The sequence below is a fragment of the Podarcis liolepis genome, assembly GCF_965112155.1.
Source record: "Podarcis liolepis genome assembly, chromosome: Z".
NCBI lineage: Eukaryota > Metazoa > Chordata > Lepidosauria > Squamata > Lacertidae > Podarcis > Podarcis liolepis.
Genome location: NC_139570.1, coordinates 9,432,593 through 9,456,471, shown reverse-complemented (window position 1 = coordinate 9,456,471; position 23,879 = coordinate 9,432,593). Strand labels below are relative to the sequence as shown.

The following is a 23,879-nucleotide window of genomic DNA, read 5'->3' as shown; positions in this document are numbered from 1 at the left end:
GCTGGCACTGCCCATCATTGCTGTGTGGCCCCCTCAGAAGATTATCCATGAGAAAATGTAGCCCTCCAATGAAATATCATGGAGGACAGCACAAGCAGGGAAAGCACTGTTGGGGGGGGCCTTTGCTAAACGAGGTGGGCCTTTGCTCTTAAGTCAGCAGGGTTATTATCACTGGCAGCAGACATCCTTCAATGGTGTGGGTTGGACTAGATTCCCTATGACTAGAATGTGTAGCCTACCTTACATGCTGTTGTGAGCATAGGAGCCAACTCCTAGGGGCCAAGGGGTCTTCAGCTGCCCCCCCCCCAAAAAATTGATGGGCACTGCCATTCAAATAGTGTGCATGTACTGCGTCATGCACCCCTGGTTGGGAGGGACAAAATGGGGGGGGGGAATATATCACCTTGAGCTCCTTAGAATAAAGGTGGGATATAAAGGCAATAATAATAATAATAAAGACATAAAAGTGTGGGCTAATTTTTAATAGTCATACCTTCAGATGAATATGCTTCAGCTTAAATATTTTCGGATTGCGCTCCGCAGCGACCCAGAAGTGAAGGAGCGCGTTACTTCTGGGTTTCACCGCTTGCGCATGCGCAGATGCTCAAAATGACATTATGCACATGCATGGAAGCGGTGAAATGTGATCAGCGCATGCGCAGACGCAGGTTGCGTTCGCTTCAGGATGCTAATGGGGCTCCGGAATGGATCCCATTCGCATCCAGAGGTACCACTGTATAATTATTGGGTTTTTGCAAGTGAACACTACCACATCTTACAAGTAATAACAAAAAAGAGAACAAGACAGGTGACCATCCAACCCCTGCTTAGAAACCTCCAAGGAAGGAGACCCCACCACCTGTCATGGGAGTCTGTTCCACTGCGGAACAGCTCTTGCTGTCAGAAGGTTATTCCTATTGTTTCGTCGGAATCTCCTTTCTTGCATCCTGAAGTCATTGGTTCAAGTCTTACCCTCCAGAACAGGAGAAAACAAGAACGCTCCCTCCTGCATGTGACAGCCCTTAAGATATTTCAAGGTGGCTATCATCATCTCCTCTCAGTCTCCTCTTATCCAGGCTAAACACACCCAGCTCCTTCAACCATTCCTCATCAGGCTTGGTATCCACACCCTTGACCATCTTGGGCTCCCTCCTCTGCACACGATCCAGCCCTGCCAATGTCGTGGGACGTGCATGGTGGGGGGCAAACTTAACCACCTCAACGGAGTTGGCCAACACTCCCCGGAAGGCTTCAGCCAAGAAACAAACCGCAGAAGTCGGCCACTTTTTGAAAACAAACAGAAGCAGCAGCAGGGAGGGAGCCGGGGTGCGGTGGCGACGGGAACCTTCCCTCCCCAACTCTCCAGCTGTCAAGGCAAAGGCGGCCAGCCCCTTAGAGGAGAGGCAGCAGCCGGAGGGGGGGGGGGAGCTGGCTGCGCAAGGCTTGCCGGGGCTTGTAGTGCGCCACGGAGGCGCACGGCGTGGAGAGGAGCAGCCCTTGGAACTACAGTCCCCAGCGGGCAGCTCGCGCTCCTGCCCGCCCCTCCCTCTGCCTCTCCCGGGGAGCCTCTGGCCGGCTGTCTGCGTACGTGGGAGCCCGGGAGGAGCAGCGCGCAGCGCGGGAGGCGGGCATGGAAGGCTGAGCGGAGCTGCCTCTGCAAGCAGCAATAATGTGGCTGGCTCCCGAGGAGGTGCTGCTAAAGAACGCGCTGAAGCTGTGGGTCTTGGAGCGCTCCAACCGGTACTTCGTCCTGCAGAGGAGGAGAGGCTGTGGGGAGGAAGGCGGAGGAGGGCTCACCGGTAAGGCAGCGGCTCCCTCCCTCTCCCTCTTTTCCGCCCCTCCCGGTTAGATTCCTCCCTTGCATTCTCACAACAACCCTGCGAGGGAGCCCGGGCTAGACTGAGAGTTATTGCTTTGCAAGGGCAAGTTGGGATTTCAACTTGGGTCTTCTCCCTCCCTTTCCCCTTCCCCCTCCCCACGCGCGCTGTGTCCTCACAACAGCCCTGAGAGGTAGGTTAGGCTGAGAGCTAAGGCCGCACACCAGGTGAGCTCTAGGGTGAGATCCGGGTATGGGTCTTTCCCTCCACACCTGAATTGATTCCAACAAGCACCTTGGTGAGGCAGGTAGATTAATGCTGAAAGATACTTGGACATGCAGGGGGGATTCGAACCCGTGTCCCCCTTCTTGGCCCCGAGGTGCCCTAGTCCGCTTCTCCACACCAGTTGTTTTTGCACCCTGGCTGTGGTGGGGTTCTGAGTGCAGACGAGGTGGTCAGCTGTCCAGGAAGGCAAAAACAGTCCTACCTATGAATCTGCCCAAAGGACCGGTCTAGTCCATATGCAGGGTGGGGTGGGGGGGTTCTTTCATCTTCCAGATGTTGCTGAACATCAACTTACACCAGCCCCAGCAAATAAGGGCAGCAGCCAGGAATGGTGGGAGCTGTAGTTCATCGACATCTGGAAGACCATAGGTTCCCCTACACATGGCCTAATGCAACTCCTCGTTATGCCCTGCATATTGTTTCCAGCAGTAGCCATTCAGATATTTTTAGGAAGAGACCAGAAGCAGGGTTCAAAGCCATCATCTGGTAGTTGCGAGGGGTTACTGACTACTCCTGAACGGGGAAGCTCTATGCAACTGTTGTGGCTAATGGTTTTCTATATAGTATGTCTCAAGCACTTGCTGTTCAAGAGTTATACTGCTGTTGAGGTTTGAGGCTCCATGGGGCCACCTCTGAATTAATCTACTTTCTTTAAAAAAATGTGGGGGGAACAGTATAATTTATTGGCTATTTGCAGTGTTTTGTGGCAGTCAGTTCCATAGGTTTGAACTAGCTTGGTGTGAAGCCGTGTTTTATTCTGCCTCTTGTCCACTCTGAGCCTGGTACCGCCTTTTTGCCCTTGAAGTGAAGAGACCAGCAGGTGAAGCTTTTGGACTGTGGGATAAAAGCTTGCTTACCTGCTAATGTATTGAGAAGCAGGTGCATTTAAGAGCACAGGAGGGAGCAGATTAGCAAACCTTTGCAAAAGAGAACACTTTCTAGTGCTTAGCTTGGTATGGTGTTGCTGCTGCCGTCATTTTTAACTGGCTGTGTTCTGGTGTGCTTAAAAGTTCTAGCTTGCTAAGATGACCACGGGGTGTCGCCACCTTCTTAATAATAGTAATAATAATAATAATAATGGGCAGGCAACTGGTTTCTTGCAGAGATGTGTGAAAGGTCGCAGTGGGCAGCCGAAGTTTCCCCCCATTTCTGCATCTCCGGGTCAGGAATAGATTCTGTTGCTGGCGTTTTCCCTAGCATGGCAGCTCTTAAAACACCTAGGAAGCAAAGCAAACAAATGAACAAAATAAAAGAATACCTGGTAACCCCTGGTTCTAAGTGAGGACAAGGGTTCCTATTCTTTTATTCATTCATTTATTAAATGTATACCCCACTCTTTATCCCCAAGGAGCCCAGGGTGGTAAACAAACAAGCGACAAAACAATAGAAACATCTAATATAAACATCTAATAAACATCTAATAACAATAGAAACATCTAATAGATGCAGTCTGGGGAGGGAACTCTGCTATTAAAAGAAGAGGAAGGTCTTCAGCAGGTGCCAAAAAGGCAGTGTCCGCTGAATAGCCAAGGGAAGAAAATTCATAGAATTGTTGAGTTGAAAGGGACCATAAGGGTCATCTAGTTCAACCCCCTGCAATTCAGGAATCTTTCACCCAACATGGGGCTCGAACCCATGGTCATGAAATTAAGAGTCTTCTGCTCTACCAACCGAGTAGGAGCTACCACACTAAAGACCCTGCTGCTACATTTTGTGGAATGGATCCCCTGATAAGACCTGGTGTCTGCAGGAGACCCTCACCTACAGAACATGGTGGTTGATTGAGTATATAAGGGGTGAGACAATTTTTCACAATAGCTGTGTAGAATAAATTGCTTCTCTTGGTCAGGCGAAATTCTACTTAATTGTTGTTTGTTCAGTTTGATTGTTGCTGTTCCTGTCATTACGCTTTCCTTGCTTTTCCAAATGAGCTCAAGGCAACATTTAAAACTCCTGTTATAACTACTCCTAAGTGTGTCTTCAATCTGCATGGCAGTTTCACAAAGCACAAGAGGGCAGGCCCCTGCCCCAAGGCATTTACAATCTGAACGTTTGCTGTAGGACAAACCACAGAGAAAGGAGAGCCACATGGAGGCAGGGAAAGCAATTTTCCAGTTGCATCTTTTTTCCAATTGTGTGTACTGAGGATTAGTTACAGTGTGGAACAGGGACTGAAGAATAACAAAAACCAAGGGCAGAGAATCCTTGTCCAGCCTGCAGGCCTCATACCCTTCTGAAACATCCTTCAACGGCCACATGCAGGTGTGGAGAAGTTGAGTGCATTTTAACTTTGCATGGTAGGCTAGTTTTTTCACGCACTACATCATCCGTCCTGGGAAGCAAGAAGCTGAGACTCTTAATCTTAGCCCCACGTTGGTAAAGGTTTTTCCTGCATTGCACAGGGTTTGATTCGATGACTCTCGTGGTCCCTTCCCATTCTTCAATCCTGTGATTCCAGCCAGGCAAAAAAGCACTTGTGGTGTGAAGCAAGACCACTCAGGGTCTTGAGATTGATCTAAGGATACAAATGGAGATGAATGGAGAGCCCCCACCAGCCCCCAGGCTTCACATTCCCTGCCCTGATTAAAAAAAAACCCGCCCGCATCTAATTCAGTGTTCTGTTCCCGTGTTCTGGACATGACGTTGATGACTGTCCATGTTCTTCCCCAGCACCTGCTGAGTTCAGAGATACATGGCCGCTGAATGTGAAGGTTCAATTAAGCTAACAAAGCAAAGAGCCTTTAATCATTGAATCCCCGCCCCCCCTTCAGTTTGATGAACACTTGAAAAAAGCACACACAAAAGAGCTACTGGCCATCTAAGTTGGTGCTGGTGAAATTCCATGAGCTGATTATGCATTGTGTGGGGGGGAAATGTGTTTCTTTTGTCAATCTGCTTGGCTGCTTGCCTGCCACCCATTAGTTTTGTTGCATGGACCAGTAGGGTCAGCAGCTGCAGCGGCTCATCACGCGTGGAGGAGAATGAACTTGGAGCTTCCTCTGCAGAAATGGCTCTGCTTCTGTGCTGAGCTGTAGCTCAAGCTCAGCATGCAGAAGATCCCAGGTTCAGTTTGCAGGTAAGGCTGAGAGAGACTCCCTCCTGAGACCCTGGAGATCAGCTGCCGGTCAGTGTAGGTGATGCTCAGCTAGGTTGGCCCAATGGTCTTACTCAGCATAAGGCAGTATGTTACCTATGTTTGGGGTATAGCCCTGCGCAATGGAAAGCCTGCAGGTGAAATAACTACCCAAATGCCTGTGCCCCGGTTCAGTTGCCTCCTAGGGATTGCATCCACAACAGAAACAGCATGTTGAGAAGCAAAAGCAGCATATAGACTCAGCATGGCCTGACTGTGGTGCTAAAAGTAAGTTACATCGCGCACACCCCAGCACACACTTGCTAAACATGCTTGTTCAGAAGAAATGCCAGCCCCATTCAGTACATTGCAAAGGTTTATTTGTTTGTTTGTTTATTCATAATTACTTTTTATACCACTGCCTTACATCCCAGGCAAGTTTGCAAACTTATCTCCTTAAGGCCAGTACAGTAAAACCAGAAAATGCAAATTATCCACAGTAGATGAACAGTGGCATCAAATACTTGAGTAAATAAGTATTGAACAAGCATCTAAACCACAGATGGGGAACCTGCACTACTCTGGATGCTGTTGAACTCCAACTCCCATCAGTCCCAGCCTGCCAGGCCAGTAGTTGGGAATGATGGGACTTGGAGTCTGGAGAGGCACATGTTCCCCATCCTGAGTCGAAGCCCAAGCAAGGTCGCCTTGGGACTTTATTCCAAAAGGTGGGTGCCAACATGGGGGGGGGGGACACACCTTTCTCCTAGTTGTCTCCAGGTGGATCTGCACAGGCTGCAGGACAGTTAGAAGGCCTGATCTAACAATTGTAGTGAACCGAACATCTATACTGGGTTGCTACGGGAATTCGTTTACCTTCAACAGTATTGGAACTTGGCATGTTAGCAAATTGGCAGCCTGTGCAATGTTTTAAGCAACATGCTTATGACCAATTGTTCCAGTCGCCATTGTTCTTCTCCAGCTACAGCTTCTGGTTCAAACCCAAAGAACCATTAGTCATAGGTTAAAGAGAAAGCTGCTCTATATTAGGGCTGTACATTGGACGCGGGTGGCGCTGTAGTCTAAACCACTGAGCCTTGGGCTTGCCGTTCAGAAGGTCGGTGGTTTGAATCCCCGCGACGGGTTGAGCTCCTGTTGCTCGGTCCCTGCTCCTGCCAACCTAGCAGTTCAAAAGCACATCAAAGTGCAAGTAGATAAATAGGTACCGCTCTGGCGGGAAGAGAAACGGCGTTTCCACGTGCTGCTCTGGTTCGCCAGAAGCGGCTTAGTCATGCTGGCCACATGATCCGGAAGCTGTATGCTGGCTCCCTTGGCCAATAAAGCGAGATGAGTGCTGCAACCCCCGAGTCAGCTACGAGTGGACCTAATGGTCAGGGGTCTCTTTACCTTTACCTTTATCTGTACATCTCAAAAAAAATAATCAACTTGTTGTTTTAAAAGAAAAGATCAGGTTGCAGGTGATGTGGAAAACCGCCCTCTGCCTGCAGTCCTGGAGAGCTACTGCCAGTCTCGGGGTACAACCTGAGCTACCTGCACAAAGAGCCTTACCTGGTCTGAGGCAGTTTCCAGTAAGCCAACATTGCCTTCTCTGTTTGTTGGGGGGGGGGTGCGCCCTGAAGCTGTCACAGAGTTTGCAACTAATGGCCCAGTTCTTCCTGGCTTTCAACCTTAATCCACTGCACAACACCTGCTCTCAAAGCAGGTGGTTGTTTGAGTGAGGCAGCAGCAGCAGCATGCTTTGTCAGAAAAAATGGCTTGCTTCTGCTGCTGATGCAACCCCCAGGAGGCTGTTGAACTGGGCCACATGCATCTTGCTTGTGTGCTGTGCTTCCTATAAGCAGTGGAGAGTGTTGCCCCATTTTTGTCCTTGCAGTCGCCACATGCATAGGGTTATGCCTGCTATGCGGATCCATCCAAAGGCGTCACCAGCCCATCGGCACAGCCACCTACTCTTGCATTAGTCATTTGTAGCAGATTGATGGCCTGTAATAGGGCGTGGGTTGCGGAGGGGTAGGAACCTGTCCTCTTCTAATGGACAAACTCTCTTCTATGCCTGGAAGCGATTGGTACCCACCACAGGCTGCCAGGCAAGTGGGCATTTGCAAGGCTGATGAGACTCACCCAGAGCATGAACCTTAATAAAGCAACCGTTTATCTCAGGTAACATACCGTAATGATCACAAATGCATTATACACATACATATGCACACGTACAGGCACACCTGCTAGCGTCGCTTTTTGGCTTTGGGGGATACCTAGCTATGATATTTTACTCCGCGCTTTTGAAATTTTAATGAGCTTGCCTGTTGGTGTGAGGCCAGGATCTTAGAGTTTGCAGTTCGTTTTATATTGAATAGTGCCAAAGGGGATGTAGAAAGAATAATTTAGCTGGAAGCACTGTAGCTAGCTTTGAGTCACGGAGATTCCCTCCCCCCTTTGCTTTATGACTAATATTGCAGTTAGAAACTGTGTTTTTATCTGGTGAAAGGCGGTAATCCGGTAATCAGTGCAAATGCTTTCTGCCAAAATTCATACCCTTTATATTAATATAGGATATTCAGTTCTGGGACTTAAAGAAAATAACATCACATCTTTTAACTATTCCCTCTGCACAATTTTTTCATTGATAAGTATGTTGTGTGAGACAGAGTCAGTGTCTAGGCCTGAGGTTCTGGGGGATACCGTTGGAATCCCATTATTTCTGAGCTTGCTGTCTGGGGGCTGACGGGAGTTGGAACCCAAAATCTGGAGGCTCATATTTCCCCACACCTCTGGTTCTTGGATTGTTTTATTAATGTTTAATATGCTGTAAACCGCTTTGAGATTTTTCTTAAAAATATAAAGTGGTATAGAAATGAAAATAAAAGAAAGAAAGAAAGAAAGAAAGAAAGAAAGAAAGAAAGAAAGAAAGACGTTGACCGCCAGATCAGATGCTGTTGTGGGATGATGACAATGCCTCCCTTGGTTCCGGCTGTCATGCTGGAGGTGGGGGGTTTCCCCCCCCTCCCCCGGGCTTGGGTGAACCCTTTACGGCTTCACCCAGGAAGTGGATCAAGGCTTGCATGCCTATTTGGCCAATGGCAGGTGGGAGTCTAGGGCTTGCCAATCAGAAGGTCAGCGGTTCGAATCCCCGCGACGGGGTGAGCTCCCGTTGCTCGGTCCCTGCTCCTGCCAACCTACCAGTTCAAAAGCAGCACGTCAAAGTGCAAGTAGATAAATAGGTACCGCTCCGGCGGGAAGGTAAACAGCATTTCTATGCGCTGCTCTGGTTCGCCAGAAGCGGCTTAGTCATGCTGGCCACATGATGTGGAAAAACTGTCTGCACACAAACATCAGCTCCCTCGGCCTATAAAGCAAGATGAGCGCCGCAACCCCAGAGCCGTTCGCGACTGGACTTAACTGTCAGGGGTCCTTTACCTTTAGGTGGGCTGCAACACCAGCAGATCGTAATTTTTATTTTAATATTATCCTTTGTTACCTTAATTTTCTGTGTGCAATGCAAATGTTACTGTGGTTAGATTTTAATTTTTTTTTAAATGTATAATTTCAAGTTTCAAGGTGTCTTATTTACAACATCTTTCTCTACTAGGACATAGGTAGAAATATCGGTACATAAAAAGAACGCAAATTTGTCGCTGCATCTTTCTGTTTGTTTACTTAAAGAAGGTAGATTTCCGGGGGGGGGGGCACTGAGTAATTTCTTTCTTTCTTTCTGAAAAAGTGGCGGTAGACCAAATAAGATTGGGAGCCTCTAGGATAAACTAAAGAGTACAGGATAAACTATTGATTGATGTGGACAAGTTTGACCTCTACGCCAGCAAATCAGGATAGATTGCTCAATGAACAGCTTGCCTGGCAAACCCACCACCATGCCATTTTCAGTCATTCGTTGACCAGGCAAACAGAAAAGTTTCTGTCAACTTTAATTGGTTTTCCTCCCTTTGCTGAAGCAGGCATGTGTGAGGGAAAGAGGCAGTGCATAAGTTTGCGAGGTAATTTGCAAGCCGCCTTTTCATGCTGACGAAATGTCGCCCCGCTTGATTTGATACGGAGCATGTTTTGATGTTTCAAGAACACTTCCTTTTCCAGAAGCCGTAAGAAGCTGCCTTTGGGAGTTCTGCATTCTGGGAAACGTGGACTAGTACCACTGCCCTGTAGTATGATCATTATGGGAACTGGGCAACGGGAATAGATTAGAAGGTGTTCTGATAAAAGAAGTCTCTGCGAAGATGGAGGCAGCTGCAAAACGCGCCTGGCGAGATGAATAATTCAGCAAGGAAGCGTTCTTCCAATGAATCTAGATGTAATCCGTAATGTCGCGGTTAAGGGCTCTGAAGTGGAGGGGAAGATTAGATTACACATGCAGGAAAAGCAATAGTTCTAGTTTTCGGACTGCAAGCGTTATCTCTCTCCCTTCCTGAAATGAAATTCAAATCTGATTCTGTGTTCCTCTGATGCTAGGCCCCCTCTCCTACTGCTGGGCCCACTCAGGTTTATCTGGCACTGACAGATTTGAGCAATGCAACAAGCCAGGCTAGTAGATTTCATTGGAGCCAGAGTTGGCACCTGGCTTGCTGGGCAACCTCCAATACTTCCTCCACCACCTACTGCTGATGAATGTCTAGCATTCTGAGCAGTGCTGGGACGAATTTCCCCACAATCCCCTGGAGTGATGCTATGTCAGGTCACTTGGAGAGTCAGCTGGCTGGAGCCCTGGCAACCCCGTCTAGCGATACGAAGTTCTGACGCCGTCCCGGATGAGGTCTGTTTGCTTGACTCAACTTATTGATCCCTCTATGTGGGTGTTTCATCCCTTATCAAACATTTAAGAGAGCCGCAGATTTGTTTTAGCAACTAATGGCTATTCTAAAATGTTAAGGAATTGATCTGTGGTTCCTGTGCGTCGTTGTGGGGTGAGGGGGTGGGGAGTTCATTTTGCAGCTCCCTCCTCTTAGCAAGCCAGTTTTGGGCTTCATTGTGTGCTGCGTGCATCTTGGCATGAGCAGCAGGAACATGGTAAGTGGTGGGGGAGAGTCGGTTGAGAGAAGATGTTCCCACCCATAACCGCCTTGCACTAAGAGTTCGGGCTCATCCAGTGAACATGGTCATTGGTTAGTTCAGGGTAGGCACAATGTTAGTGCTCCTTTCACAGAATTCTGCAGAATTCGATGCCACAAGGGTAGGTCACTCCAGATCTGTTAGTCATGTTGACTACATGCAACCTCCCTTTTCTTTTTCTTTTTAATTTTTTTTTATTGATTTTAACATATAAATTATAAAATGTACCACAAAACTTATCACTTATACAATCTTTTTAAAATAAAAAAATTCCTTCCAGTAGCACCTTAAAGACCAACTAAGTTAGTTGTTGGTATGAGCTTTCGTGTGCATGCACACGAAAGCTCATACCAAGAACTAACTTAGTTGGTCTTTAAGGTGCTACTGGAAGGATTTTTTTTATTTTGACTATGGCAGACCAACACGGCTACCTATCTACTACTACAATCTTTTTAGACTTCCATCAGCACCTCCAATGATCCACCGTTTTAACCGCTTCTTATGCATTTATTAACTTTATATTGCCTTTACATCTCTTAACAAATCATCCTCCCCCTTGTCCATTTTTACAATACTTCCAATAATACTCCTCACAAAACTTCTTGCAAACCTACAAACGTCGTCTGATCTTCACAAATACTTTTCAAATACTTTTCAGATTTACAGTGGTGCCCCGCAAGACGAATGCCTCGCAAGATGAAAAACCCGCTAGACGAAAGGGTTTTCCGTTTTTCGATGCGCTTCGCAAGACGAATTTCCCTATGGGCTTGCTTCGCAAGATGAAAAAGTCTTGCGAGTCTTGCCATTTTTTTCGCTCCCCCCCCCTTTTCTAAGCCGCTAATAGCCTTTTAGCCGCTAAGCCTTTAATAGCCGCTAAACCGCTAATAGCGCTAATCCACTAATAGGGTTGCTTCGCAAGACGAAAAAACCGCTAGACGAAGAGACTCGCGGAACGGATTATTTTCGTCTTGCGAGGCACCACTGTACTCCAGTCTTCTGTGAATTTCTGGTCCCGCCAGTTTCAAATCCTTCCTGTTAGTTTATCTAGTTCTGCATAGTCCATTAACTTCATCCTCCATTCTTCAATCGGCAACCTCCCTTTTCAGAGACGGACGGTGAACTTCTGCTTACTAGATGGTTAGGACTGAGTACGAGAAGCTAGTTGCTTATAGGCTTGCTAGAGGCACCTGGTTGGGAGCTGTTGGACAGGAACCATGGACTGAATAGACCTTTGATCCAGCAGAGGAGGGGTTTTTTTCTTCTTCTTACGTTCCTGTGATCTGTAATTTGAAGGCCAACTATGTGGCAACAAAATGTAGGGAACAATCCATGCTGGCTGGTTAAGCAACAGTCGGTTCCTGATTTGCATTTCAGCAGACTCATGGTGTTGTTGAGTTGAACACTTGGGGTTTTAGGATTTCCTCTTGTGTAACGCACCATGGAAGCTGGTCCATTAATAGGGTACTGCCCCACCAATCTCAGCCTGCTCTCAGCCAGACTCACTTGCCTTCCTTCTTACATCCAACCAGTAAGGGGGTGGCTCTGCCCATCATTAGCTATGGCTGTACCTAGGGTTGGTCTCCTTGCTTTCCACTCTAGAAGTCCTAATGGGCCCCAGCTGCCAGTGGTAATTCAACACTGCTCTTGGTATCCAGAGAAACAATGGAGTGTGCCTCTGAGGGGTGAATTCAAATTGCTGCATTTGCAGCACCGAAATGACCCCTCTGGGACGCAAGCCTGGGCAGTGTGTGTGGACATCCTGGGCTGCCCAGACAACAAGACCCCCCCCTTTTGGTCTCACTGATGTGGTCCAAAGGAAAGCAGAGCAAGGTGTTTGGCTGGAAGAGTTGCCAGAAGGAGGTGTACAAAGCACCATTGGTAATACACACATGGAATCATGCAATGCAATGCAATGCAATGCAATGTTGCCCATCCTGAAAAGGCCTCTTAAAAAACTTGAATGCATTTTGGGAGAGTTGGTTGCAGGTGGGTTTTTGTGAATTTCAGAAGTTGGAAAAATGGCAGCATGGGGGGCAAAATGCCATTAACTTTTTTGTTTATGGACCCATTTTTAAAATGTAAACTATTCTGTAATCTTTGTGAAGGTGGCTACAAAATGTGATATGACAACCTATGGCAGATAGGTGTGATTGCACACAGTAACTTGGCCATCAAGATAATAAGAACAAAAAATGCAGCCCAATGTTTTGGGATTCAGCACACTTTTTTCCACTAGAAATGCCCACTTGCAACTTATTCTCCCTTCCCCTCTGGTAAAAAAAAAGTTTTCACCTTCTTCAATTTGGGGAGAACGGTCTAGTCCAGTGTTTCCCAAACTTGGCCCTTCAGCTGTTTTGGGACTACAACTCCCATCATCCCTAGCTAGCAGGACCCAGTGGTCAAGGATGATGGGGATTGTAGTCCCCAAACAGCTGGAGATCCAAGTTGTGGAAACCCTGTTCTACTCTATACTCCAGTCCTTGAAAGCCAGGGAATGAAAATACAGCCAGGACACCCGTGATTCCCACCCTCCCTAGCTATAGCTATAGCTGTATATGTATCTATAGATAATACCTACCTTGCTGTTTAACCTTCTTCCAGTACCGTTGTTCCCTAGCCCAGTCCCAAAGCTGGCCCTATGTACCACTCAGCTGCCATCTTCCTTGCTCCAGAGTATACATCATTCTCTGGACCATATGGAAGGCAAAACCCGGCCTCTAACAGCCGCTGCAAACCATACCTTGTACAGTGGTACCTCTGGTTGCGAACGGGATCTGTTCCGGAGGCCCGTTCGCAACATGAAAAGCCCGCAACCTGAAGTGCCGTATCTGCGCAGGTGCGCGGTGCGATTTGGCGCTTGTGCGCATGCGCGAGTGGCAAAACCCGGAAGTAACCCTTTCCGGTACTTCCGGGTCGTCGCGGGACACAACCTGAAAAAACGTAACATGAAGCAAACGTAACATGAGGTACGACTGTATATATTGTGCTCTCAGGCTTGGTCCTATATCCCACAGGCATTCTGGTGGGGACCCTGGATGCAGTTTTGGACTCTACGTCGAAAGTTGCCCCTTTTCGCATCCTGCACCAGACACCAGATTCTCAAGTCTACTGGTCTATTGCATGTGGTGAGTACATACAATTCAGAACTGAGCCGAGCTCAGGACGATGGCAGTGATAACTTGGGGTGCCTTGTCATTGTGGGGAAGAAATACTGCCTGATACAGAACAAAGACTTCACTTTTAGTTTAGCGTCCGGGGGGTGGGGTGGGGGAAGGTAGGGGGACATCAAACCTCTGGGTCAGATCAGGGTTCCCATCACTTCCCCCCGGTTCTTTGGGAAGGAGGGTTGTTCAGTAGTAGAGAAGACGCTTTGCATGCAGAAGGACCCAGGATCAGTCCCTGGCCTCACCAGTTAAAAGGGTCAGGAGGCAAATGATGTGGAAAGGCCTCTTCCTGAGACTGTGGAGAGCTACTGCCAGCCAGAACAGGCAGTATGGAGCTAGATGGACCAAATAATCTAAGGCTCTATTTGTGCTATTATGTTTAAAGCACCACAATACCACTTTTTAAACAGTCGTAGCTTCCCCCCAAATAATTCTTTGCTAAGGTAGGCTGAGAGTTGTGAGGACACCTCCCCCCCCCCCCAATTCACCTCACAGAGCTACAGTTCCCAGGGAAGAAGGCTTGGCTGTTAAACCGCTCTGGGAATTGTAGCTCTGTGAGGCATAGCTGTCAACGTTTCCCTTTTCTTGCGAGGAATCCTATTCAGAATAAGGGAATTTCCCTTTAAAAAAGGGAAAAGTTGACAGCTATGCTGTGAGGGGAATAGGAGATCTCCTCACAACTCTTAGCACCCTGGACAAACAACATCTGCATGGATTGTTTGTGGAACCCATGGCCGTTTGAAGCGATATCATGGCGCTTTAAATCTGTAGTGCAAATGGGGCTAAAGGCAGCTTCCTATGTTCCCTTTACAACTGTTTGCATGTGCTTCTCTTGGATTCAGTGTGAAGCTATGGATAGTGTCCTCCAAGCCATCCATGCCCCCCCCCCATGTATCCCCTCCATAACGAAACCAGGTGCTATTATATTAAGTGCAATGCTTGCCTTGCTAACACTTGAATCTTGTGTGCGCTGGAACCTCATGCAGCGTGACTCCAAGAAAGCGCACACAAAGGAGAGAGAGAGAGAAATCCTCCTTATTGTTTTTTTGTTCAGAAGCACGGCGAGGATCATGTATGTCTTCCTGCACTACCGGGGAGCTGTTTGCCAAAGGACGTGTCACCCTAAAGCCAATGAGAAATTGTTTTCTGAAGCTCATCCTCAAGTCCTCTTAATAGGTTCTCCATCCCTGATGTAAGGCCCTCTTGCACTATACATTTGAAGCAGCGTCATACCAGTTTTAGCAGTCATGGCTTCTGCTAAAGATTTATGGGAGCTGTAGTGCTGAGAGGTGTTAAGAGACCCACCCCACCCCAAATTCATCTCTCAGAGTTCCAATCCCCAGAGTTCCTTGGGAAGAGGGAATGACTGTGAAACCACTTTGGGAATTGTCACTCTGTGAGGGGTATAGGTGGTCTCCTAACAACTCTCAGCACCCTTAGGAAACTATAGCTCCCAGAATTAATTTAGGGAAGCCATGACTGCTGAAAGTTATATGATACTGCTTTAAATGCATAGTACAGATGGGGCCCTCGATGGTACTCAGCAAGACAAACAAAATATTTGATTTGCTGTAAGGCAGCCCCCTGTGATCATAAGCCTATTTTCAACTCAATTTCAATTACTTCTGATTCTCCCCCAAGTCCCTTTTCTTGGGGCAACTGCACTAAAAAAGACAGAGAAGGGCTAACAGAGAATAATATCAGCAGAATACTCAGTGCTCTTTTTTCTGACTTTGCAACAAGATAGGAGATGGTCGCTGGGGGGGACGGGGACTCTTGTTTACCCAGCTGGTGTAGCAGCTTCTAGTGTACCCAGTGAAGTTTATTTAATACTAGTTAATGTTTCCTATCAGGAGCCAGCAGAGAAGAAATAACAGCACACTGGGACTGGCTAGAGCAGAATGTGATGACGACTCTCTCTGTGTTCGATTCCAGTGAGGACATCACCAGCTTTGTGCATGGGAAGATCAGAGTACGTTAGAAGCTGGTTCGAAGCAACTTTGGGACTCTTGCACCCAGTATTAGGGCAGGGCGATATATTGTCCAAAACCACTTTAAAATCCACATTGTGATAACAGTTTCATAATTTTTGACCGGGCAGTATATTTCAAAGCATGATGTGTGTGCGTTTGTGCTATGCAAAAATCACAGTGTGGGGAAAACCATGAAGCCAGCCAATGCTTCTCTTGAGTCCTGCAACACCTGTTAACTCTGCTGGCTTAGCTCTCCCCTGCCTCATGGAGGGGGCAGCGGCACCAGCAAAAATCACAATATGGGGGGGGGACAGTGGAGCCAAACAGTGCCTCTACATAGCTCCCTCCTTATTCCAGACATTGTAATATATTGGTACATCACGATGTTTTGTTGGTGATATATCAAGATGTTGAAAACCAGATGTCTACCCAGCATCCAGGGGCCATGGTGGAATGCAGAAAAGTTGCAGAGGGGAGGGTGTTGAAAGGCTCTGGGACTGAATGTGGACCTCTAGGCCTCGCTGCCTGGCCCTCAAAAACCTCCCTAGGCTGCACCCCTAACTGGACCTGAGCTTTTCTGCTCTGACAACGCTTCTGGGTACAGGATACAGCAGCTATACAAGGAGGGTGCTGAAATAAGCCTACTACCCATACTTGTTGCTCTGCCTGCTGTTGCCTCTGGCCCCACCCCAAAGCAGTGGCCCGAGGCTCTTGGCTTCAGGGGAGTGACTTGGGTAGATTTTACCTGGTGTTCAGCACCTCATTCACCTTTTTTTTCTAGGGTTTGATTGCCGAAGAAGGAAAAGGGTCCTTAATAAGAGAGGAGGATCCTGAGAAGTTCCGTGAGGCTCACCTGAAGTTTGGGAAGTGTTTCGGGCTACCGGAACAAGAGAAGCTGGTGACGTACTACTCATGCAGCTACTGGAGAGGCCGGGTGCCCTGCCAAGGATGGCTGTATCTCAGCACCAACTTTCTGAGCTTTTATTCCTTCCTACTGGGAGCTGAAAGTAAGTGGAGTCCTGCCATTTGCCGTGATTCCCTTGCACAGTGGTGGGTTTCGAAATGAGCTTTATGTCTGAAGCTACAAGTGGATTAATTAATAGATATCTTTAAAAGACAATTGTCTATCAAAAAACATAACATAAAGATAAAGGGAAGTACAGTGGTACCTTGGTTCTCAAACTTAATCTGTTCCAAAACCAAAGCGTTCCAAAACCAAGGCACACTTTCCCATGGAAAGTAATGCAAAATGGATTAATCTGTTCCAGGCTTTTAAAAACAACCCCTTAAACAGCAATTTAACGTGGATTTTACTATCTAACAAGACCATTGATCCATAAAATGAAAGCAATAATCAATGTTCTGTACTATAAAATAAATAAGACAGCATTATAGATGATAAAAATTAAAATTAATTTTTTTCTTACCTGCACTGATTATAGTCATTGTTTGGATGGGGGGCTTTTATCCATTTCCACAGTCACTCACTCACTCAATCAATCAATCAATCAGTCAAGCAAGCAAGCAGTCAATCATAAAATGAAGAACAAGCCACAGACACAAAAATGAAAAAGCCACACAAACAAAAACGCAAAAAATAGCAAAAAGAAAAGCACCAAATATCACCTCAGAACACTGCAATCAGAAATGGAATGCTTTAATTACTATGGGAGGTGGGATTAAAATTTGCTGCTTAAGGGTAAAACGGGAGCAAAAAAAGCCTTAATTACGATGAGGGGGGAGACACTCAAATTTGCTGCTTAAGGGTAAAACGTGAGTAAAAAAGCCTTAATTTCTATGGGGGGGGGACTCAAATTTGCTGCGCAACAGTAAAAACGGAATCTCAGGAGCACATTTGGCTTCCAGGGCAAAGTTCGAAAACCAAAACACCTACTTCTGGATTTGCAGCATTCGGGTTCTGAGTTGCTCGGGAACTAAGCTGTTTGAAAACCGAGTTACCACTGTAAGTGCTTTCTTAAGCAGAAGCGCAGCTTGTAAACCTTGTACCACAAAACAGATCAGTATAAATACAACATAAACAATAAAAAAGAATGAGCATGTTCCATTTTAGAATTCTAATCTGTACCAAGATCCTCTATGCATTAGCATCTGAGCACATGCAGAAACCACCTTCTTGACCATGGGACCCGCTATTGTAACTCGCCGAGGGTTTGAGATCCACTGGATACCCTCATCTGGGTTAGCCAACCAGTCAAAGCTGTTCCCATATGCCCATTAGGTCTCTGCATTTGGAGCAGAGCTTTTCATTGTGGTTGCCCCTTCTTGTGGGACAGCCTCCCTGTTGAGATACAACAGGTACCCCCCCTCCTTGTAGTTTCTGGAAACATATAGAGACATATTTGTCCTGACAACCTTCTCCAGCTGCTGAATCTATGTCCTGGATATTTGTGCTGTCCTTAAATCTGTTTTCTAGAAGCTATTTTGAAATCTCATCAACGATGAGCGTGAATGCTGTCCATAGAAAACAATGGAGAAATCAAAATTGGAGAAATCAGTATGTCCACCCCCCAAACTCCTAAAAACAGCTCAATGAGGATTGGGCATTTTCAGTGAGACTGGAATGCCGAAGGAACATTTATGAGGAAGAGGGATTGATCTGTGAATTGTAGCTTTGGGAAGGGAATAGAGGGTTTCCTGACAACTCAGCACCCTTGAGAAACTACAGCTTCCAGAATTCTTTGGGAGAAACTATGACTGTTCAAAGTGGCATCATCGTCCTTCAAATGTACAGTCCGAATGTGGCCAGAAACACCGGGTTGTCAAAGCTGGACGTGTAGCGCTTAAAAGAGGAAATTTAATGCTGTTATGTTTTAAGGTTAATGCGAAGCAGTGGTATCTTTCTGTGGAAACGCAAAATATTTCATGGGATGCTCCCTTTAGGGTCAAAGGAAAATAGCTAGCCACTGTGAAGCCGAAAGGCATGAACATATTTCTTTTGTTCCCACCTGCAGTAAAACTTGTCATATCCTGGGATGAAATCTCAGTGCTCGAAAAGTCGTCCAACGTCATCCTGACAGAGAGCATCCACGTCTGCTCCCGGGGGGAGGATCACTATTTTTCCATGTTCCTGCACATCACTGAAACGTTCCTTCTCATGGAGCAGCTGGCCCTGTATGCTGTTCGAAGACTCTTTGACAAGGAGACGTTCGATAATGACCCCGTCCTCCATGATCCCCTGCAAATCACTAAGAGGTAGTGTGTGTGTGTGTGTGTGTGTGTATTATAATAATGAAAAAGACCTGCTTCTTCTCGCTTCTAAAGCTGAGCTGGGGATGATATCCTAGTAAGGGGCTGCAACTCACTGGCAGAGCATCTGCTTCGTGAGCAGAAGGCGTTGGGTTCAATCCCCAGGATCTTCAGGTAGGTCTGGGATAGACACCCTGCCCGAAACCCTACACTGCCAGCCTGTGTAGACCATATCAGCTAGATCAGTGCTCCCCAAACTTGGGTCTCTAGCTGTTTTTGGACTACAACTCCCATCATCCCTATCTAACAGCACCAGTGGTCAAGGATGGTGGGAATTGTAGTCCAAAAAACAGACCCAAGTTTGGGAAATACTGAGCTGTCTGACACTGTATAAAATAGCGTCCTGTGATCTTCCTATGATGGTGATTTTATATTATTTTTGTACACGACCTAGAGATTTACAGGCATTCCACACACACACACTTGCGTGAGTTCTATTCAAGTGCAACCACGTATGTGTGGCGGGGGTAATAAATGGAAAAATACCAGGGAATGGCAGGCGAGCTAGAGAGCCCTTGTGGCTCACGAGAAGACCCTCCTTGAGCCCGGCCTTGGCTGGGGAGGGCAGGGTATAAATAAAAATTATTATTATTATTATATTGAGGGCGAAGGAAGGCCCAAAGATCCCAGAGGCTCAGTGGGGCTTTGTTTAGGCCGCTCAGCCTCCCCACCTAACTTAATTCTGTCCAGATGTGTAATTTTATTATGTAGGGACGTTAGTTGTTAAAAACCTGGCCCCCTGCCCTTGTTTTTTGATCATTTTATTAGGCCTATTGTTTTTGTATAGCCTGTTTTTGGTGTTTCTTTTTTAAATGAATATTTTACAGCATTTTAAAATGCAAACCGCTCATAAGTTTGTTTATATTTTTGATTGAACGGTGCATAAATCTCGCTAAACAAAAGCAAAATAAACACAGGTAACTTGCAAAGAACCGTGGTTTCTTCCTGCCTCTGTTTTGCAAGACAAACATAATTAACCCACCACACTTCTTTCTCCCCCCCCATTGTTTTTCCCCCTCCCCAGAGGGCTTGAAAGCAGAGCCCACAGTGAGCAGTTTAATGCCTTCTTCAGGCTGCCGAAGGAGGAGTGTCTGCGGGAAGTGCACGAGTGTTTCTTATGGGTGCCTTTCAGCCACTACAATACTCTGGGGAAAATGTGCATCTCGGAGAACTACGTCTGCTTTGCCAGCCAGGATGGTTGCCTGTGCTGCGTAATCATCCCTCTGAGAGAGGTGAGTCAGGTGGGAGCTAAGGCTAAGCCGCCGCCACCTGCCTCTCAGTCGTTAAGTCTGCCTCCCCTTCTAGAATCAAAGCAACTGCAGTCTAGCGAACATCCAAGTCGAGGGGCTTGTTACTGGGTTTAACTGCTTATTGTTTTACCAGAAGTTGTGATAGTATTATTATTTTAATGCGAGGATCTCAACAACACTTTTGCAGTCCTTTTGAAATCGTTGACAGGGCAGGTTAGAGATGCACTCAGTAAATCAGACTGGTGCTTTCTGGCTCTGGGTGCATTAACCAGCCAGCCCCATCCTGGTGCCCCTCCAAAAGACAAAAGAATAGTAGAATTGTAAGGGACTACAAGAGCCATCTAGTCTAACCCCTTACAGTGCAGGACTCTTTTGCCCAACGTGGGGCTTGAACCCACAACCTTGGGATTAAGAGTCTCATGCTCTACTGACTGAGCTATGTTCAAGCAGCAAGCCAGCAACTTACATGAGGGTTATGTTCCGGGGATCGTGTCTAAAGCCAAATCCACATATTATCAAAACATTGGATTCAATGGCGGGTGGGATTGCCAAAGTCTTTTCCCTCGTCTCCTTTCTGCTCCCTATTTATTTTATTTTAATATTTTTGCCAAGCATGTAATGCTGCATGTGCACAAGTCAAATGTGCTTGTGAGTTGTGGGTTTAGACTCTATACCCTTGCCCCTGGCAAAGACTCCTGGGAAGTGTAGTTCACCCCACAGAGAGAGCTACAGCAACTTAACAAACTACATCTCCCAGGATTCATTGGGGGAAGCCATGGTTGTTTAAAGCGGTATGATTCTGCTTTGAAAGCAAAATTAAAAGAGGGCGAACTCCTGGCCTCAGCTGTAGTGTAAGCCCTAGCTGTCCTCGGAGTGAATCAGACTTTTGAAGCCTTAACCTCTTGACCAAATTTAGTGAGAACGAGCCTTGTAAGAGTGGAATCTTACTGCCATCTTTGTGCATGCAAACACTTGCAGGTTGTATCAGTCGAGGTGTCTGATCCTGGTAGCAAAGCTGTCAGCATCGCTACCAGAGGGAAGAGAGCCTTCCGTTTTTCCGAAGTTCGGGATTTTGAACAACTGGTGGCGACGCTGAAGAGGAAATGTGATACCACAGCAAGCCAACAGCATAGCATGAGCACAGAGGTAAAGGCTCTGTTTGTCTAATTCATTGCAGGACTCTAGGGTGGGGAGGGCGGTCTTTTATGACGGCTGTGTTCATTGGAGACACTATGCTTTTGAACTCCAGTTGCTGGAAAATGAAGGGGAGGAGAGTTTCTCAGGCCTTGCTTGTGGGCCTCCCAAAAACGGGCGCCTGGGTTGGCCACTGTGAGAAGAAGACTATGGGCTAGTTGGGCCATTGAGCTGATCCAACAGAGTTCTCCTTATGTTCCTTTGAGTCAGGGGTGATCAGAAGGTCGGCGGTTCGAATCCTTGCGACGGGGTGAGCTCCTGTTGCTTGGTCCCTGCTCCTGCCAACCTAGCAGTTCGAAAGCACGTCAAAGTGCAAGTAGATAAATAGGTACCACTCTGGCAGGAAGATAAACGGCGTTTTCGTGCGCTGCTGTGGTTCGCCAGAAGCAACTTAGTCATGCTGGCCACATGACCCGGAAGCTGTACGCCGGCTCCCTCGGCCAATAAAACCCCAGAGTCGGTCACGACTGGACCTAACAGTCGGGGTCCCTTTACCTTTAGCAAACTTTTGGGAACCAGGCACATGTTTGCAAACTGAAAGAGCTTGTGGTTAGTTCATATACCACCTAACGCCAGAACAGGGGGACTTTTCAGAAGGTTTAGGAGGTCACTCGGAAGTGCGCCTGCTTTTTCTACTTCTCTTAAAACACAGCTCCTGTCGTAAATGCGTTTTTTGCAGGTTGCTGCTGGCTCGAACGCTGAGCCTCTCGCGGACTATTTTGAGGGGCAGCCGATGGCAAGCCACAAAGACAACAGCAAGATGGTTAGTACCGAAGCCCTCATGACTGTCTTTCACCCTCAGGATGCGGAGAATCTGGACGCTAAAATGGTAAGAAGGAAAAGCAGCTCCTGTTGTTGGAAATACATCTATTCTATCCCCCCGCACCCCAACTTGTCATCTTTGCTTACTTCGCATTTGGTTTTGTTTTATGCACCTAGAGTTCATCGTTCTTGTGCACATTCCACCCCCTCCCCCCAAATGGGATCTGCAACAAAATGTTGCAGTTGTGGTGTGTTCCTGTTCAGGGAGGCAGCCAGACAACATCTTCTAGGACACTCCATTCCATCCCACCAAGTTTCCCATCCCTTTCTCCACCCAAGCTGTTCTGTTCCCCCTGAATGTGCTCGTGACAGAACGTGCTCTGGGACCGATGGCCATCAAACCTCTGTTTAAAAACCTCCAGAGAAGGAGAGTCCGCCACCTCTTGTTCCACTGCCAAACAGCTCTGACTGTCAGAAAGTTTTTCTGAATGTTTAGACAGAATCTCCTTTCCTGCGACTTGAAGCCATTGGTCCAGAGCAGGAGAAAACAAGCATTCTCTCTCCTCCATGTGACAGCCTTTAAGATATTTGAAGATAGCTCTCATATCACCTCTCAGTCTCCTCTTTTCCAGGCTAAACATACCCAGCTCCTTCAAGCGCTCCTCATAAGGCTTAGTTTCCGGACCCTTGACCATCTTGGTTGCCTTCCTTTGCACACATTCCAGTTTGTCAACATCCTTCTTAAAATGTGGTGCCCAGAATTGGACACAGTATTCCAAGTGTGGTCTGACTAAGGCAGAATAAAGTGGGACTATTACTTCCCTTCATCTGGACGCTATACTTCTGTCGATGCAGCCTAGAATAGCATTAGCCTTTTTTGCTGCTTCATCACACTGTTGACTCAACGTTGACCTTGTGGTCCGCTAAGACCCCTAGATCTTTTTCACATGTACTGCTAGTATATGATACCTTGCTTTTCTAGTTGAAAGAAAAAATGAAGGAGCAGTCCTGGAACATCCTTTTCGTAGAATGTGGGCGTGGTGTAAGTATGTTTCGGACGAGGAGGACGAGGGACCTGATTGTCAAAGGGATACCCGAGGTGTTACGAGGAGACCTTTGGCTTCTTTTCTCAGGTACGATCGGTTATGTTCTCATGGCAATGCGTTGTTGTTGTTGTTGTTGTTGTTGTTGTTGTTGTTGTTGTTGTTGTTGTTGTTGTTGTTATATTGCAGTGTTATTTTATTTATTCAGGTCGTATTCCACCCTTCCTCCCAAAGGAGCCCAGGACGGCAGACATCAAAATGTTAAAACAATACAATTAAAAATAAAACAAGGCAATTAAAACTATCTAAAACCTTTTAAAAGCAACCCTGTACCATAATTTCAAGGTTGCCATCTATGGGCCCATCAAAAGTCTGGAGTTTATGGGGTTGCCTTTCAATTTCCCCCGAAAGTCAGTAGTGAGGGAGACAGGCTTGCCTCTCCGGGGGGGGGGGGGGCATCCCACTAATGGGGAACCTACATCGATATCAATAAATATTTCCTGGGCAGCTTACAAACAAAATAGTATTGAAAATACAACATACAAGGTTGCCTCCAAAGTTAAGGAATCAAGCGTTCTTAATACAGTTGTACCTTGGATCCCTTGGTACTTGAACGTTTTGGCTCCCGAATGTCGCAAACCCGAAAGTGAGTGTTCCGGTTTGTGAACGTTCTTTGGCACCCAAACGTCCGATGGGGCTTCCAAGGCTTCCGATTGGCTGCAGGAGCTTCCTGCAGCCGATTGGAAGCCACACTTTGGTTTCTGAACGTTTTGGAAGTCGAACGGACATCCAGAACAGATTCTGTTCGACTTCCAAGGTACTACTGTAATGGATTTTTCTTGCTTTTGGGAAGGTTTTCAGTTATGTTTATTTATCTACATACAGTATTCATTAAAAAAAAACACACACAATGCAGCGAGATTCAGGTAGCTGTTTTGGTCTGACACGGTCAAAATAAAATAAAAAAATTAA

The 23,879-nt window shown here is 46.8% G+C and overlaps 1 protein-coding gene across 4 annotated transcripts in view; it reads left to right on the top strand.

Annotated features, from left to right (window-relative positions):
• Window positions 1–1,107: 1,107 nt before the first annotated feature.
• Window positions 1,108–23,879, top strand: part of TBC1D8B (TBC1 domain family member 8B) — a 49,421-nt gene continuing 26,649 nt past the window's right edge. Inside the window, exons 1-9 of one of the 4 annotated variants that reach the window (XM_083486269.1) lie at window positions 1,108–1,799; window positions 13,269–13,379; window positions 15,272–15,390; window positions 16,173–16,398; window positions 18,364–18,604; window positions 19,683–19,890; window positions 20,887–21,054; window positions 21,782–21,931; window positions 22,847–22,997. In XM_083486269.1, coding sequence (XP_083342395.1) covers window positions 1,670–1,799; window positions 13,269–13,379; window positions 15,272–15,390; window positions 16,173–16,398; window positions 18,364–18,604; window positions 19,683–19,890; window positions 20,887–21,054; window positions 21,782–21,931; window positions 22,847–22,997 — 1,504 coding nt within the window. In that variant the 5' untranslated portion in view covers window positions 1,108–1,669. Of the gene's footprint in view, window positions 1,800–2,521; window positions 5,464–13,268; window positions 13,380–15,271; window positions 15,391–16,172; window positions 16,399–18,363; window positions 18,605–19,682; window positions 19,891–20,886; window positions 21,055–21,781; window positions 21,932–22,846; window positions 22,998–23,879 lie in introns of those variants that run through there. The other 3 variants (XM_083486272.1, XM_083486270.1, XM_083486271.1) reach the window with 3 other exon arrangements.